At 42.3% G+C, this 13,457-nt stretch overlaps 1 protein-coding gene across 1 annotated transcript in view; it reads right to left on the bottom strand.

Moving 5' to 3' along the window:
• Positions 1–12,712, bottom strand: part of ADAMTS16 (ADAM metallopeptidase with thrombospondin type 1 motif 16) — a 325,150-nt gene extending 312,438 nt beyond the window's left edge. Inside the window, exons 1-2 of the mRNA XM_069730514.1 lie at positions 12,389–12,712; positions 12,187–12,283 (exon numbers count right to left, since the gene is read on the bottom strand). Coding sequence (XP_069586615.1) covers positions 12,187–12,283; positions 12,389–12,442 — 151 coding nt within the window. The 5' untranslated portion in view covers positions 12,443–12,712. The remainder of the gene's footprint in view (positions 1–12,186; positions 12,284–12,388) is intronic.
• Between the last annotated feature and the right edge of the window lie 745 nt (positions 12,713–13,457).

Raw genomic sequence — 13,457 nt, 5'->3', positions numbered from 1 at the left:
CTAAAACACAAACTCTAACCCTAACCCTAACCCTAAAACACAAACTCTAACCCTAACCCTAACACAAACTCTAACACAAACTCTAACACAAACTCTAACCCTAACTCTAACACAAACTCTAACACAAACTCTAACACAAACTCTAACCCTAACCCTAACACAAACTCTAACCCTAACCCTAACCCAAAAACACAAACTCTAACCCTAACCCTAATCCTAAAACAAACTCTAACACAAACTGTAACACAAACTCTAACCCTAACCATAACAAACTCTAACACAAACTCTAACACAAACTCTAACCCTAACCCTAACCCTAACCCTAAAACACAAACTCTAACCCTAACCCTAAAACAAACTCTAACCCTAACCCTAACCCTAACACAAACTCTAACACAAACTGTAACACAAACTCTAACCCTAACCATAACACAAACTCTAACACAAACTCTAACACAAACTCTAACACAAACTCTAACCCTAACCCAAACTCTAACCCTAACCCTAACCCAAAAACACAAACTCTAACCCTAACCCTAAAACACAAAATCTAACCCTAACCCTAACCCAAACTCTAACCCTAACCCTAGCCCTAACCCTAGGGATCCTAACCCTAACCCTAGGGATCCTAACCCTAACCCTAGGGACCCTAACCCTAACCCTAGGGACCCTAACCCTAACCTAAGGATCCTAACCCTAACCCTAGGGACCCTAACCCTAACCCTAGGGATCCTAACCCTAACCCTAACCCTATGGATCCTAACCCTAACCCTTAGGGTTAGGGTTAGGGTTAGGATCCCTTAGGGTTAGGGTTGGGGGGTGGCTTTTCAGTGTGTATTCTTGTTGTTTTCTATAAAATCGCATGCGTTTAAAAACGCATGCAAAAGCATGTGCTTAAAAACGCATACGTTTACATAGACATAAATAGGTTTTTTTTGCTGCAAAAAAACGCCGCTAAAATTACTACATGTAGCATTTCTGCAACACAGCGCATGCAGAGAAAAAACGCATGCGTTGCAAAAACGCGTCAAAATGTATGCAAAAAAAGCATTTTTAATGTTAAGTATAGGGAAAAAAATTGCGTTTTTTTGCGCAAAAACGCAAAAAATAAAACGCAAATGTGAAACCAGCCTAAGTGAACAACTTCTTAAAAAATTTGGTGTATGCACTGGAGAGGATTGCCTGGATTCGTTGCAAATCAAATTCAAGTAAAATGTTATGAAATTCACAGGTCTTGGCAAATCTGAACAATGTGATACTTGATTTGCACAAATTGCAATGCAGAAGACTGAATCAGTCAAAAAAGGCTCACATGACTACATGTGCAGAGCAATGTGCCATGCAGCTGTCAGAGATACAAGAAGCTGTCCATAAATATTCCTTGTAATGTCTTTGTAAGGGTATGTGTACACGTTGCAGATTTCCTGCAGATCTGCAGTTTTTTTTCCGCGCAGAAACGCTGCAGATCTGCAAGTGATTTATATTAGTATAATGTAAATCAATGGCAAAAAAAAAATGCTGTGCTTATGGTGTGGAAAAATCTGCACGGAAAACACAGCAGGTTCAAAAAAGGACCATGTCACTTCTTTGTGCAGATCTGCTGCATTTCTGCACCCATTCCATAATAGCAATCTGCAAGGGTAAAAAAAAGGAAGAAATCTGCACAAAAATCTGCAACATGTGCACATACCAAAAAAGGCGCAGATTCTGACCTGTGTTTTCTGCCAAGAAATTCAGAATCTGCACAGAAAATTCCAGTCTAATCTGCAACGTGTGCACATACCCTAAGGGTCCATGTTGTACATTTACTGTTATAGTTGTAGCGAAAGTGTAGGACCCTAGTTTGGTCACTAGATGGGGGTGCAGAGTTATTCAGCTTGTAAATAGTTAAGTGGGAGGAGCTAACTGCAGTTAATTTGGGAAACATCTGGAAATTTTAATCAGTTGGGCCGGAGAGCCCTGTCAGGGTAGTCAGCTCTGCAGCAGCCCAAGATCCAGTCAGGAGCATCAGGGCCAGGAAGGCAATGAGAGAAAGAAGGAAGGAATTGAAAGGGTCACTGACAGCACTGTATAAGTGGGACTGCGGCTGTAGGTGCTAGAAAAGAACTAAGCAGTACGGATAGGTCACTCAGAATGTGGCAGCTTGCTAAGCGGATGGATGTACTCACGACCAGGGCAAAATGGTTTAGAGGAATCCCTACTAAAGTAAGACTGGGCACAGAGGATGCTGGAGGACCAATAGGCATGATCCGTTCCAGAAGCGGGCTTAGTAAGATAAAGGAAAGACAGAGAAAGAAGAGAAGCTGTGTAATGCAAAGACTGAGGTAATTGCTGACAAGGAAAGAGAGAAGACAGGGACAGAGAAGGAATTGTGTATTGTAAAGCCTGCTGTCAGTATAAGAACCCAGGGTCCTGGTTGTTACAGTGGCATTGCTTTCCTCACGGGGAGAGTGGAGTTACGCTTGGAAGCGAAGGAAGATCTCTTTTATCAGGTAATCACAAGCATACACCATGTTCACAATCCAGGCCAGAAGGGGGAGCTCTGATCCAGCTTATGGGTGGCTCCCCTATATATAAAGTACAGACCAAACCTTGGACACACCTTCTCATTTAAAGATTTTTCTGTATTTTCATGACTATGAAAATTGTATATTCACACTGAAGGCATCAAAACTATGAATTAACACATGTACTTAACAAAAAAGTGTGAAACAACTGAAATTATGTCTTATATTCTAGGTTCTTCAAAGTAGCCACCTTTTGCTTTGATGACTGCTTTGCACAGTCTTGGCATTCTCTTGATGAGCTTCAAAGGTTAGTCACCGGGAATGGTCTTCCAACAATCTTGAAGGAGTTCCCAGAGATGCTTAGCACTTGTTGGCCCTTTTGCCTTCACTCTGCGGTCCAGCTCACCCCAAACCATCTCGATTGGGTTCAGGTCTGGTGACTGTTGAGGCCAGGTCATCTGGCGTAGCACCCCATCACTCTCCTTCTTGATCAAATAGCCCTTACACAGCCTGGAGGTGTGTTTGGGGTCATTGTCCTGTTGAAAAATAAATGATGGTCCAACTAAATGCAAACCGGATGGAATAGCATGCCACTGCAAAATGCTGTGGTAGCCATGCTGGTTCAGTATGCTTTCAATTTTGAATAAATCCCCAACAGTGTCACCAGCAAAGCACCCCCACACCATCACACCTCCTCCTCCATGCTTCACAGTGGAAACCAGGCATGTAGAGTCCATCCGTTCACCTTTTCTGCGTCGCACAAAGACACGGTGGTTGGAACCAAAGATCTAAAATTTGGACTCATCGGACCAAAGCACAGATTTCCACTGGTCTAATGTCCATTCCTTGTGTTCTTTAGCCCAAACAAGTCTCTTCTGCTTGGTGCCTGTCCTTAGCAGTGGTTTCCTAGCAGCTATTTTAGCATGAAGGCCTGCTGCACAAAGTCTCCTTTTAACAGTTGTTGTAGAGATGTGTCTGCTGCTAGAACTCTTTGTGGCATTGACCTGGTCTCTAATCTGAGCTGCTGTTAACCTGCGATTTCTGAGGCTGGTGACTCTGATAAACTTATCTGCAGAAGCAGAGGTGACTCTCGGTCTTCCTTTCCTGGGGTGGTCCTCATGTGAGCCAGTTCCTTTGTAACTCTTAATGGTTTTTGCACATGACATGGGGACACTTTCAAAGTTTTCCAAATTTTTCAGACTGACTGACCTTTATTTGCCATAATACAAATTCTAGCAGTCTATTCAGTAGGACTATCAGCTGTGTATCCACCAGACTTCTGCACAACAAAACTGATGGTGCCGACCCCATTTATAAGGCAAGAAATCCCACTTATTAAACCTAACAGGGCACACCTGTGAAGTGAAAACCATTCCCGGTGACTACCTCTTGAAGCTCATCAAGAGAATGTCAAGAGTGTGCAAAGCAGTCATCAAAGCAAAAGGTGGCTACTTTGAAAAACCTAGAATATAAGACATAATTTCAGCTGTTTCACACTTTTTGTTAAGTATATAATTCCACATGTGTTAATTCATAGTTCTGATGCTTTCAGTGTTAATGTACAATTTTCATAGTCATGAATATACAAAAAAATCTTGAAATAAGAAGGTGTGTCCAAACTTTTGGTCTGTACTGTGTATATATTCTGGTCTGGAGGGAAAGACAGTTAGTTGGTGCCAGACAGCAGACAGGAACAATCTGAGGTAGAGAGACGTGTGAGGGGCCATGCAGCCAGAGGTGCTGCAGCTCCTGGATAGAGATATACAGAAGAAAAGAACAGATTTGTAGTGAGCATACAGGAGAGCGAAGCACAGGAGAGTGACAACTGGAAGGGCAGCTGCGATTGAGCTACTTCCCTGCAGAGCCCAACACCGGGAGCCAGAAGACCGAGGTTGTGTTGGACTCTAGGAGGCACAGCAGAAACCGGCAGGACAGCTGGACTACATGTAACCTGTCCACCCTAATACCCAGGAGACAGAGTGGCGCCTAGAGCCCGGGCCATGATAGAGACCCTGTAAACAGCCTCGAGCCACCTGTCATACGGGTTAGTGTCCCATCTTTATTGAGGACAGAAATAACTGTGAGGACCTTGATAGAAGACACAGGCAGCGAGGGACTACACCAAAGCACTGGTAGGAAGGCTTTCATCTCCAACTCCGAACTTGCTTCCAAGCTGGCCGGACTCTGCTTGTACCTGTGATCTGGTGCCCTGGGCTGTGGATACCTGAAGTCTCCAGTAAACCAGGTAAAGAGACTGCAAACCTGTGTCCTCCGTTCTTTATTGCACCACTCACCATCACCATCTATACACCAGGAGCCCTGGGGACCCAACTTCACCTGTAGGAAGTTATATCATCTTAGCTGCCAAAACATCACCCCAGAGGACCCCTTTAAACAGCATCGGTCCCCATTGACCGAATGCCACAGGTGGCGTCACGAACACAAACTTTATTACAACCCCTTTAAGGACAATCTCTTTAACTTGGGCGCCTAGGGCCACAGACCGGATCGCCGCCACCGTGACATCACCCTTTGAGTACCGGACCGAGTACCCCACGGCCCAGGCAGGCGACTCATCAATGCTGAAGAGAACCACTATGTGCCTGTTTCTAGTAAAGTTCATTGTTCAAGCGTTCAATGGGACTGTGACTCTGTTTATTCTGCTTCGTCTGAGGAAAGTGTGCAGATCGTTATAGGAAGCCCCGAGAGAAAAGGAGCTGCAGGTATATGTGAGGCATATATCTGAAGTATATGTGAGGGGAGGTCAGGGTGTGCAAGAGACTTTTACCTCAGCCACGGCTACCACCCTGTCCTACCCTTACACAGCCATCACTTCACATGTCATAGCATAGCCAATCATGTTGGATTATCATGGCCTTTTCAAAATCCTAGGCAGGGAAATCCATAACCATTTTATGGTGATTTTTGGATAGTGAAAAGTTAAAAGTCTACAATCAATATATGTGACTGCAAACTTGTGAATCCTCACATCGCACACACTAGATGAGCTTAAACTTGCATTGAGGGAGGACGAAAACCATGCAGTTGAAATGTGTTTGGGAGTATACATATCGAATACTTGCGGTCATATGACTGCCATTAACAGCAGTCCCTTAAAACATCAATTTATTTATATATATATTAAAAACCAATTCCCAGTGGAGAACAATCATAAATAAACAACAGGATCCAGATGTGCACCTAACATGTCAAATAGCCCTGCACTTAGCTACTATCCCTACCTACCAGTGGAGGTTGGCACCCTAATAGATCGATTTGGCGCCCCCACTCAACGCCGGCTGACCCAGACTCACCCTGATAAATATCTAGCGAGCTACAGGTGGGAAAACAATAAGCTATTGAAAGAAATGAAGGAAGGGCTGGAGAGATAAACTAAGGTGCACAAAAAAATAAACAAATAAATAACCCCAGTATTGGTATAGCATACAGTAAGGGATAGATCCTTGCTGTTGAGAACGAGGGAGACTTCTAGAATATCTCCTGACCCCGTTAGACTCATAGGGACATTTGATAGTCAATCTGAAAGAATATTTCAAATCATGAGAAGACACTGGGGGATACTTCGAGCGGATCCATACCTGAAGGATGTTGTTCCATCTACACCCAGTATCACTTACAGGAGAGGGAGGTCAATTGGGGATAGGCTAGTGCATAGCCTCTATCAAAAACCACAGGGCACAGGAACATGGCTAGAGAGAAAACCTCTGGGTTTCTTTAGGTGTGGTAATTGCTCCAAATGCCAATATGCCAAGCAAACAAAACAGTTTACCAGTGCTGCTACTGGTAGAACTTTTGATATTAGGGACTTTGGCAATTGTAAGTCCACTGGAGTTGTATATAAGATCACTTGCCCCTGCCCCCTAGATTATATTGGAAAGACTACTAGGGAACTTAGAACTAGATTTGGAGAACATCTGGGGGACATCAGGCATAGGAGGGACACTCCAGTTGCTCGCCATGTCAACCTAGTACATGGAGGGAACCTGGATGGGATTACCTTTTGTATGATAGAACTCCTACAACCTAGGATTAGAGGTGGAGATTTTGACAAGGCCCTCCTAAAACGGGAAGCGGAGTGGATTTTTCGCATGCAGTCAGTCTCCCCGAGAGGCCTAAATGAATCCCTTACGTTTACCTGTTTCCTATAAAGTATGCATCTCTGTTATTCTGTCTAGTCCTTTTCTTGCACTGTGTTTTTAGCAAATGAAGATATTGGGAACCGTAGTCGGAACCGCCATATACACTGCATACTGTTTTTGATGCAGTAGTCAATTTTGACCCTATACTATATCTTTATTATTGTTCAACTCCCTTTATCTATTTATGTATTTTTTCTATGTTTCTTTCATACTAGTTCTATATGGACATCTATATTTAACCCTATTACTGCAACAATACGGTCCTCCGTTTATCTTTAGGTGTGTTTAACATATGATGCTGGATAGAATGCTAATCGTGCCGCTGCATGTGATTATATGGTTACTCTATGTGTTTTGGCGGCTGTTTATATATTAGATTTTTACTTCTGGGGCTCTTTTGGCCTTTTAGCAATCTACCGTGCCTTCTTTCTAAATTGGCAGGAGGCGCATATGTTACCCGTGACTGTTTATATCAAATATTTTCTGCCATTATATGGTGGCCTTTTTTGTTATACCCCAATTTATGTATATATTTATTCAGGTTGCAGGCACTGTTGGTCCCATACGCGTGCGCATTGTGCTGCCTTGCCTGTCTCATTTCATTGCGCAGGCGCCCTCTGGCTATGTCACTGCGCAGGTGCGACTCCACTCATTCATCTGATGGATGCGCACTTCCGCCGTTGTGCACTCCAAGCGTGCGTTCCACTTTGGTGCCGGCGCTTCCTTATGCGCGCGGTCTGCGCATGCGGGCTTCGCACGGTGAGTCCTTACTATGGCGGCCCCCATCGCGCCACGTGTATCCTCACGCCGATATGGAGGATGCCATATAGATTAGACATGGTATGTACTGTTTAGTTACATTATGATCCGGTTAGCCGTGGGTGAGGGAACCACATGCTCTTATGGACAATTCTTAAATTATCGATCCAATTTATGGATCGGATTATCTGTACCCGGTGTTGTTTTGTCAATTGGGGGTGGGTCTCCACTGGCGAGTCATTACTGGCCGGTGGATCTCATCTTTTACTATAAAATCCCTCCCCCTGTGGGATTTACTCAGGCCTGCCCAAGCATCATGGCGCCTGCATCCATTACATATGCCTCCTGATATCTCTGCCTCCTGAGGAACCGTCTTGCGGGGAAACGCGTCGGGGCGATTACCTGGCAGCTAAGTTGATTTGGCCTATGTCCTTCTCTAGCTGTCCTGTATATCATGTACACCAATATGCTGAGGCTGTGCATTGCTGATATATTGATCTGTCTTCAGTCTGGTGCTTAGACATGGAATAGATTTTTTCTATTGTGCTGTGTGACAATATTATTGTTTTTCATGTCAGCTACATATGATTGCTATGTCACACCATCTATCATCTACCATGATACTATTGGCACATACTATCTCAGGCTGTGTAAAAAGGGTCTGTTATTAACAGTCTGCTGACATACACCATATCAGGCTATTCTGAGGATATTTTACCTACCCCAGTTATCAGTATTATTTTTGTTGTAGTCTGTAACCTCTTGAGTGCTGGCTATATTTGTTTATTTCAGTTTTTTTTTTCTTAGCCGGCACACTATGAGTATAGCTCTTATGTGATGGTACCATGGCTTGTATGCAGCACACATAAGTAGCTTTGTTACTGTATGCTATACCAATACTGGGGTTATTTATTTGTTTATTTTTTTGTGCACCTTAGTTTATCTCTCCAGCCCTTCCTTCATTTCTTTCAATAGCTTATTGTTTTCCCACCTGTAGCTCGCTAGATATTTATCAGGGTGAGTCTGGGTCAGCCGGCGTTGAGTGGGGGCGCCAAATCGATCTATTAGGGTGCCAACCTCCACTGGTAGGTAGGGATAGTAGCTAAGTGCAGGGCTATTTGACAGGTTAGGTGCACATCTGGATCCTGTTGTTTATTTATGATTGTTCTCCACTGGGAATTGGTTTTTAATATATATATAAATAAATTGATGTTTTAAGGGATTATATGTTACACAATTGATTATTTTTCCCTAGGTTGCTTATATTCTTTCTTTGTACGTTTTGCCATTAACAGCACCAGATAATCCTCACAGCATGCAGTGTGCGCGATGGGAAGACTGACAAGTCTGCAGTCAGAGTGACTGCAAACGTGTAGCTCTAATCTAGACAATCCTTTTAAAGCACTAAAGCTGAAGCAAGCCAGGACAAAAGCTGAAATCAGTGTTAGATTAAATGTTTGCTGTCACGAGTGGTGGTATTGAGTTTTTGTATTTCTTATTCAATTTTGTTTTGTGATGGATTCATTTTTTTAAAAAATACAAAGAAAATTGTCTAAAAAGTAGATATTTAATTGCAACTTTCTACATCACAAAGTATGCCTTTCACAAACATTTAAAAAAAATCTGTTTTACTAGCTAATTTTTACATTTGTACGTGCCACTGTGCCACAAGAATACAGTTTTGGAAAGGGAGCTGAATTGTATTGAATTTTTTTTCAATGCATATATTTAACTGTTTATGTCTGTTTGTGCACACTTGCTTTGCTACACCAATGTAACAACCATACTAATACCGCAGCCTGTTGCCAAATTTTACTTTTGGTACATGCACCAGCCTAACAGTCCACAATTGCCTTCATTTGCCTCCAGTGTAAAAGAGCAGAGAAGCTACCTATACTCCCTCACACTGAAGATCTCCTAATAATACAATGGTTAAAATGTTTCATCTATTTTGTGTCTAGCAACAGTGAATCGGGGTTAATTATTGGGACAAACACAGGCTGGGAGGAGTTATGTGGGCACAAGCAGATGCAGCCTCCTGTTGATCAATTAGATGGGGATAGACATTGAGAAGTAACAGACCCTGGTTTGCTTCTTGCAGACTTGCTTATAGAAAAGGTGTGTGTATGAAGAGGGAGACCGCTGTATATCAGAAAGTACGCTCTAAAAGGAAGCAAGGATTAAGAGGCAACAAGATATCGGATCTCAAGCAGAGGGCCTAGCAAAGACAAAGAGGAGGAGAGGGTCCTTATTTCAGGTCCGGAGGCATAATTAAAAGGGATAGAATATTGCTCCGATGAGCAGACTTAGCTGAAGGAAGGATTCCTCATCTCAGGCAATTGCATCTTAATCAAACAATTAATTACACTAAGGAATGGGCTAGAGCTTCGCCATATCACAACATGTGTACTATGGAGAGCTGAAGATGCTATGGCACAACAAGGAACATGTGGCCCTCAGTTGAGTTCTGAGAGTAGTAGTGAGCAGTCCGTTTGGTTCGGTGTACTGCACTGAACAGTGTTTGATCATAAATGATTAGATGATTTTTAAACAGTTCTATAACAAAACAAATAAAAAATTAAAAGTGTCAGTGTACTGTGTTATTAAATGGGCTGTTGGTTACAACTGGGTCACCATCCATTGCTATAGTGAGATCACTTTGACATTACTAAGGCTGTATTGGCGCTAAAGAGACTGAAGGGATTGGGTACAGTCCTAGGAGACCTCAGAGTGTTATACGCATCTTTTACCAGTAATTCATGGCAAATTTATTTGATGTAAATCCAGCTTTATGAAAAATTTGGCAAACCAGGTAAATTCAAATTCCAATAGAACTGATCATCTTTAATTGCCACCTCTATCTGCTGCACATAGTTTATACAAAATGATCGCAGACATATTAAACCTAAAACATATCCACAGCTACCTCTATAAATCGACCAGATAACCAAAGTGCAGCCGTCGTGAAGTAAAAGTTACTTATTAAATAGGAATCATACCAACTAGATCAGTGGCAGAAACCTTCATCTTGAGATGAGAGAGTGATTTTAGGTCATGAATCCTGATAAAAATGTGATAAATGACATGAAATTTGTAATGAATCACCTGGTAAATTATTAACACACAAAATGTAATCTAACTTTTGGTTCGTAGAGGCCATTAGAAGAAATCAGATAACGTACACTGTCTATTTAGCTTATCAGCATGATCTGATAATTAATCAGTTATTAACTCCATACAGCCCACCACATTAGCTAAATAAACCATCTGGCTCATTATCTAGTTTATTCCTATTAATTGGAGTAATAGGTTCTTTCGCTTCCATTAAATGGAGAGCAAAATTATTTTTCTATACAACATCAAATCTAATATGGAGGAAATCTATTTGCTTTCTATTATATTTGTATTCTTTGTAGGATCTGACCCTAGTTGCGGTCTATATTTCATCCTTAGCAAGGCAAAAGTGATGATGAGCCCAAAGTAGCCTTAAAAGATACCGCACTAAGCAGAATAGGTGCAAATTCTAGTTCAGTGAGCGCCCTCTAGTGTTTTCTTATGCATAAAACTACACAGTACATTTGGGCTATTCTCATTTATTAAAATCAATTGTCTGTGCCTAAATCGTTTTATGCCAAATATAAACTTGGCAAAAAACATAATTTGCCGTAATATTTACTGAATTTTTCTAAAAATATACAACTCACTCAGGGGCACCTTGAACATACGGTATTTATTTGGCAAATTTCTTCATTTAGGGGATTTCCTTGATGAGTATTTTTCATATAGGAGGAATATGGCACAGTAGACCACGACATACCAACAGGATAGGAGACAAATTTTCACTTAAAACCAATTTCTTCAGAATATTGTCAGCAACAAATCAAATCCTGTGTGAGATCTTCAGAAGTGCAGACACATGACAGACAGATACATCAATGAGCTAAAATAAATGTCGCCTTGGCAGAATTCCCAGAATGTTACTAGAGCAACTAGTGTCAGGAGTCAATCAAGAAGTCGCAAACCCCAGACTGTCCTCAAATAATTGACAAGTCATATTTAGAAAAGTGCGAAGTATTTTCTTCAGAAGAATTCCCTTACTTTCATCGTGGCCACCTACTGGTATAAATGACAGCTGCCTGCGGAAATCTAGAGATCTGGCCAGCCGGTGCCCAGGGGTAATGTATCTACATAGCAAACACGTCTCCTGAGATGGGCTACAGGCAGAACAAGGGTCCTGGCAATGTGTCTTGTGATGGAGAATACATCCATGGTACTGAAACAATGGAAAGATGTTTTGGGATGGGAAGCTTTGATACTCATTGTTATCATTTAAATTTAAAAAGTGTATCGATGGTTAAGGGGAACTGGTCAGGAGACGTTTATTACTGGAACAAGTGGTACGGGTGTACAGGTCGTACCAAACCCATAAAAATGACTCCTATCCTGTAGTGATCCGATGTGCCAGTGCCCAGAAATCCAGCTTTGAAGCCACATGCAAAGTAGCCTGAAAGTGCATTAGGGGCGTGTCTTGCATACTATCACACTGCCCAGGCATTTCCAGGCTGATTTCTTAGCCCTGCCTCGTATGGATATAGTATATAGGATATATAGGATATAGTATAGATATAATAGGACCTATATGCCATTACATCTATGTTTTCGGAGCCTTTTAATAGATTTTTGTTATATACTTTGGAGAGTACTAAATGAAAATGATTAAAAGGCATAATGTGAATGAATGGATGGTAGCTGCTACTCACCAGCATGGTCTGTAAATGCCAGCATATAGTTGTGCAGCGCAGAAGTAAGGTTCCCGTCCATCAGAGACGTCCCATGGGCAGCATATACAGGTGCATCCTAGGTGTGCGTCAGAGGACCATCATGGGAAAGAAAACAATGCATTATTATTCAGTGAGCCAGCTGGCTCTGGGGCAAGCGGAAAGGAAAATGCCTGGGACTCACCTTCCATAAAGCAAGTGCAAGCAGCAGGGAACATATGCCACCTCTCATCCCCATCTCCAGTGCTGTCAGTCAGTCACCAGGCAGCCTCATCAATTCACTACAAGTAGCAGAGGTAGTGCTCAGCAGCAGCAGGAGCCATCCAAGCACCAACTACCTGTGCCAACAGCTCCCAGGCTCTGCTATTGGGATATTCTGTGCATAGCCAGATGCTAGGTCCTATTTATTAGGAGGATCCAGTGAGGTGTGAAGCATGCCCAGCCTTGATGTGCCTGCAGCCAGCACTCCTCTGTATCACTGCTGCCTGCCCTGTCCCCATGTGTCAGTGCTGCAGCTCTCAGTGTGGCCAGCCGGCTTCTGCTGACTGACAGTGCCCCCCATCCAATCAGTGCCTGCAGGGGGCTGTGCAGCTCCAGGCTTTGTAGTACTACCATTGTTAACTCCTTATTGCCTGCCCTGTACCCCTGCAGGTACAGAGTACGGCATGTAGGATACAATCAAGAACTATTTCCATAGTGTTTTCCTGATATATCACTGATCTGCAAGCCTGGATGCCCCATTACTTATATACACAGGACAAGCCATGCAAAGCAAGGCGTCCATATACCGTGATATATAGATGGATATCAAGAAATAAACACTTTGCATTAAAATGTTTAATAAAGCGTAAAGTAATGACTGATGATTTGGTCATTTTACATATCTAGTAATAATAATCACAAACAATATTAGAGTACCAGGGCACTTTAGTGTTGTAGTCGGAGGGATGGTCTACCTGCATGAACTTACAATGCAAAGAGTTTGTATGTTCTCTCCGTGTTTGTGTGGGTTTCCTCCGGGTACTCCGGTTTCCTCACACATTCCAAAGGCATACTAATAGGGAATTTAGATTGTGAGCCCCATCTGGGACAATGATGATAATGTGTGCAAAATGTAAAGCGCTGCGGAATATGTTAGCACTATATAAAAATAAAGATTATTATTATTAATCTAAACATGGTTCAAATGGAATATCTGCCAACACTGCCATTTCTTAGTAACCATATAAAATACTGTATAAACTAGATTTTTA

The sequence above is a fragment of the Ranitomeya imitator genome, chromosome 6 (assembly GCF_032444005.1).
Source record: "Ranitomeya imitator isolate aRanImi1 chromosome 6, aRanImi1.pri, whole genome shotgun sequence".
Taxonomy (NCBI): domain Eukaryota; kingdom Metazoa; phylum Chordata; class Amphibia; order Anura; family Dendrobatidae; genus Ranitomeya; species Ranitomeya imitator.
This window is presented reverse-complemented; position numbering and strand designations above follow the sequence as displayed.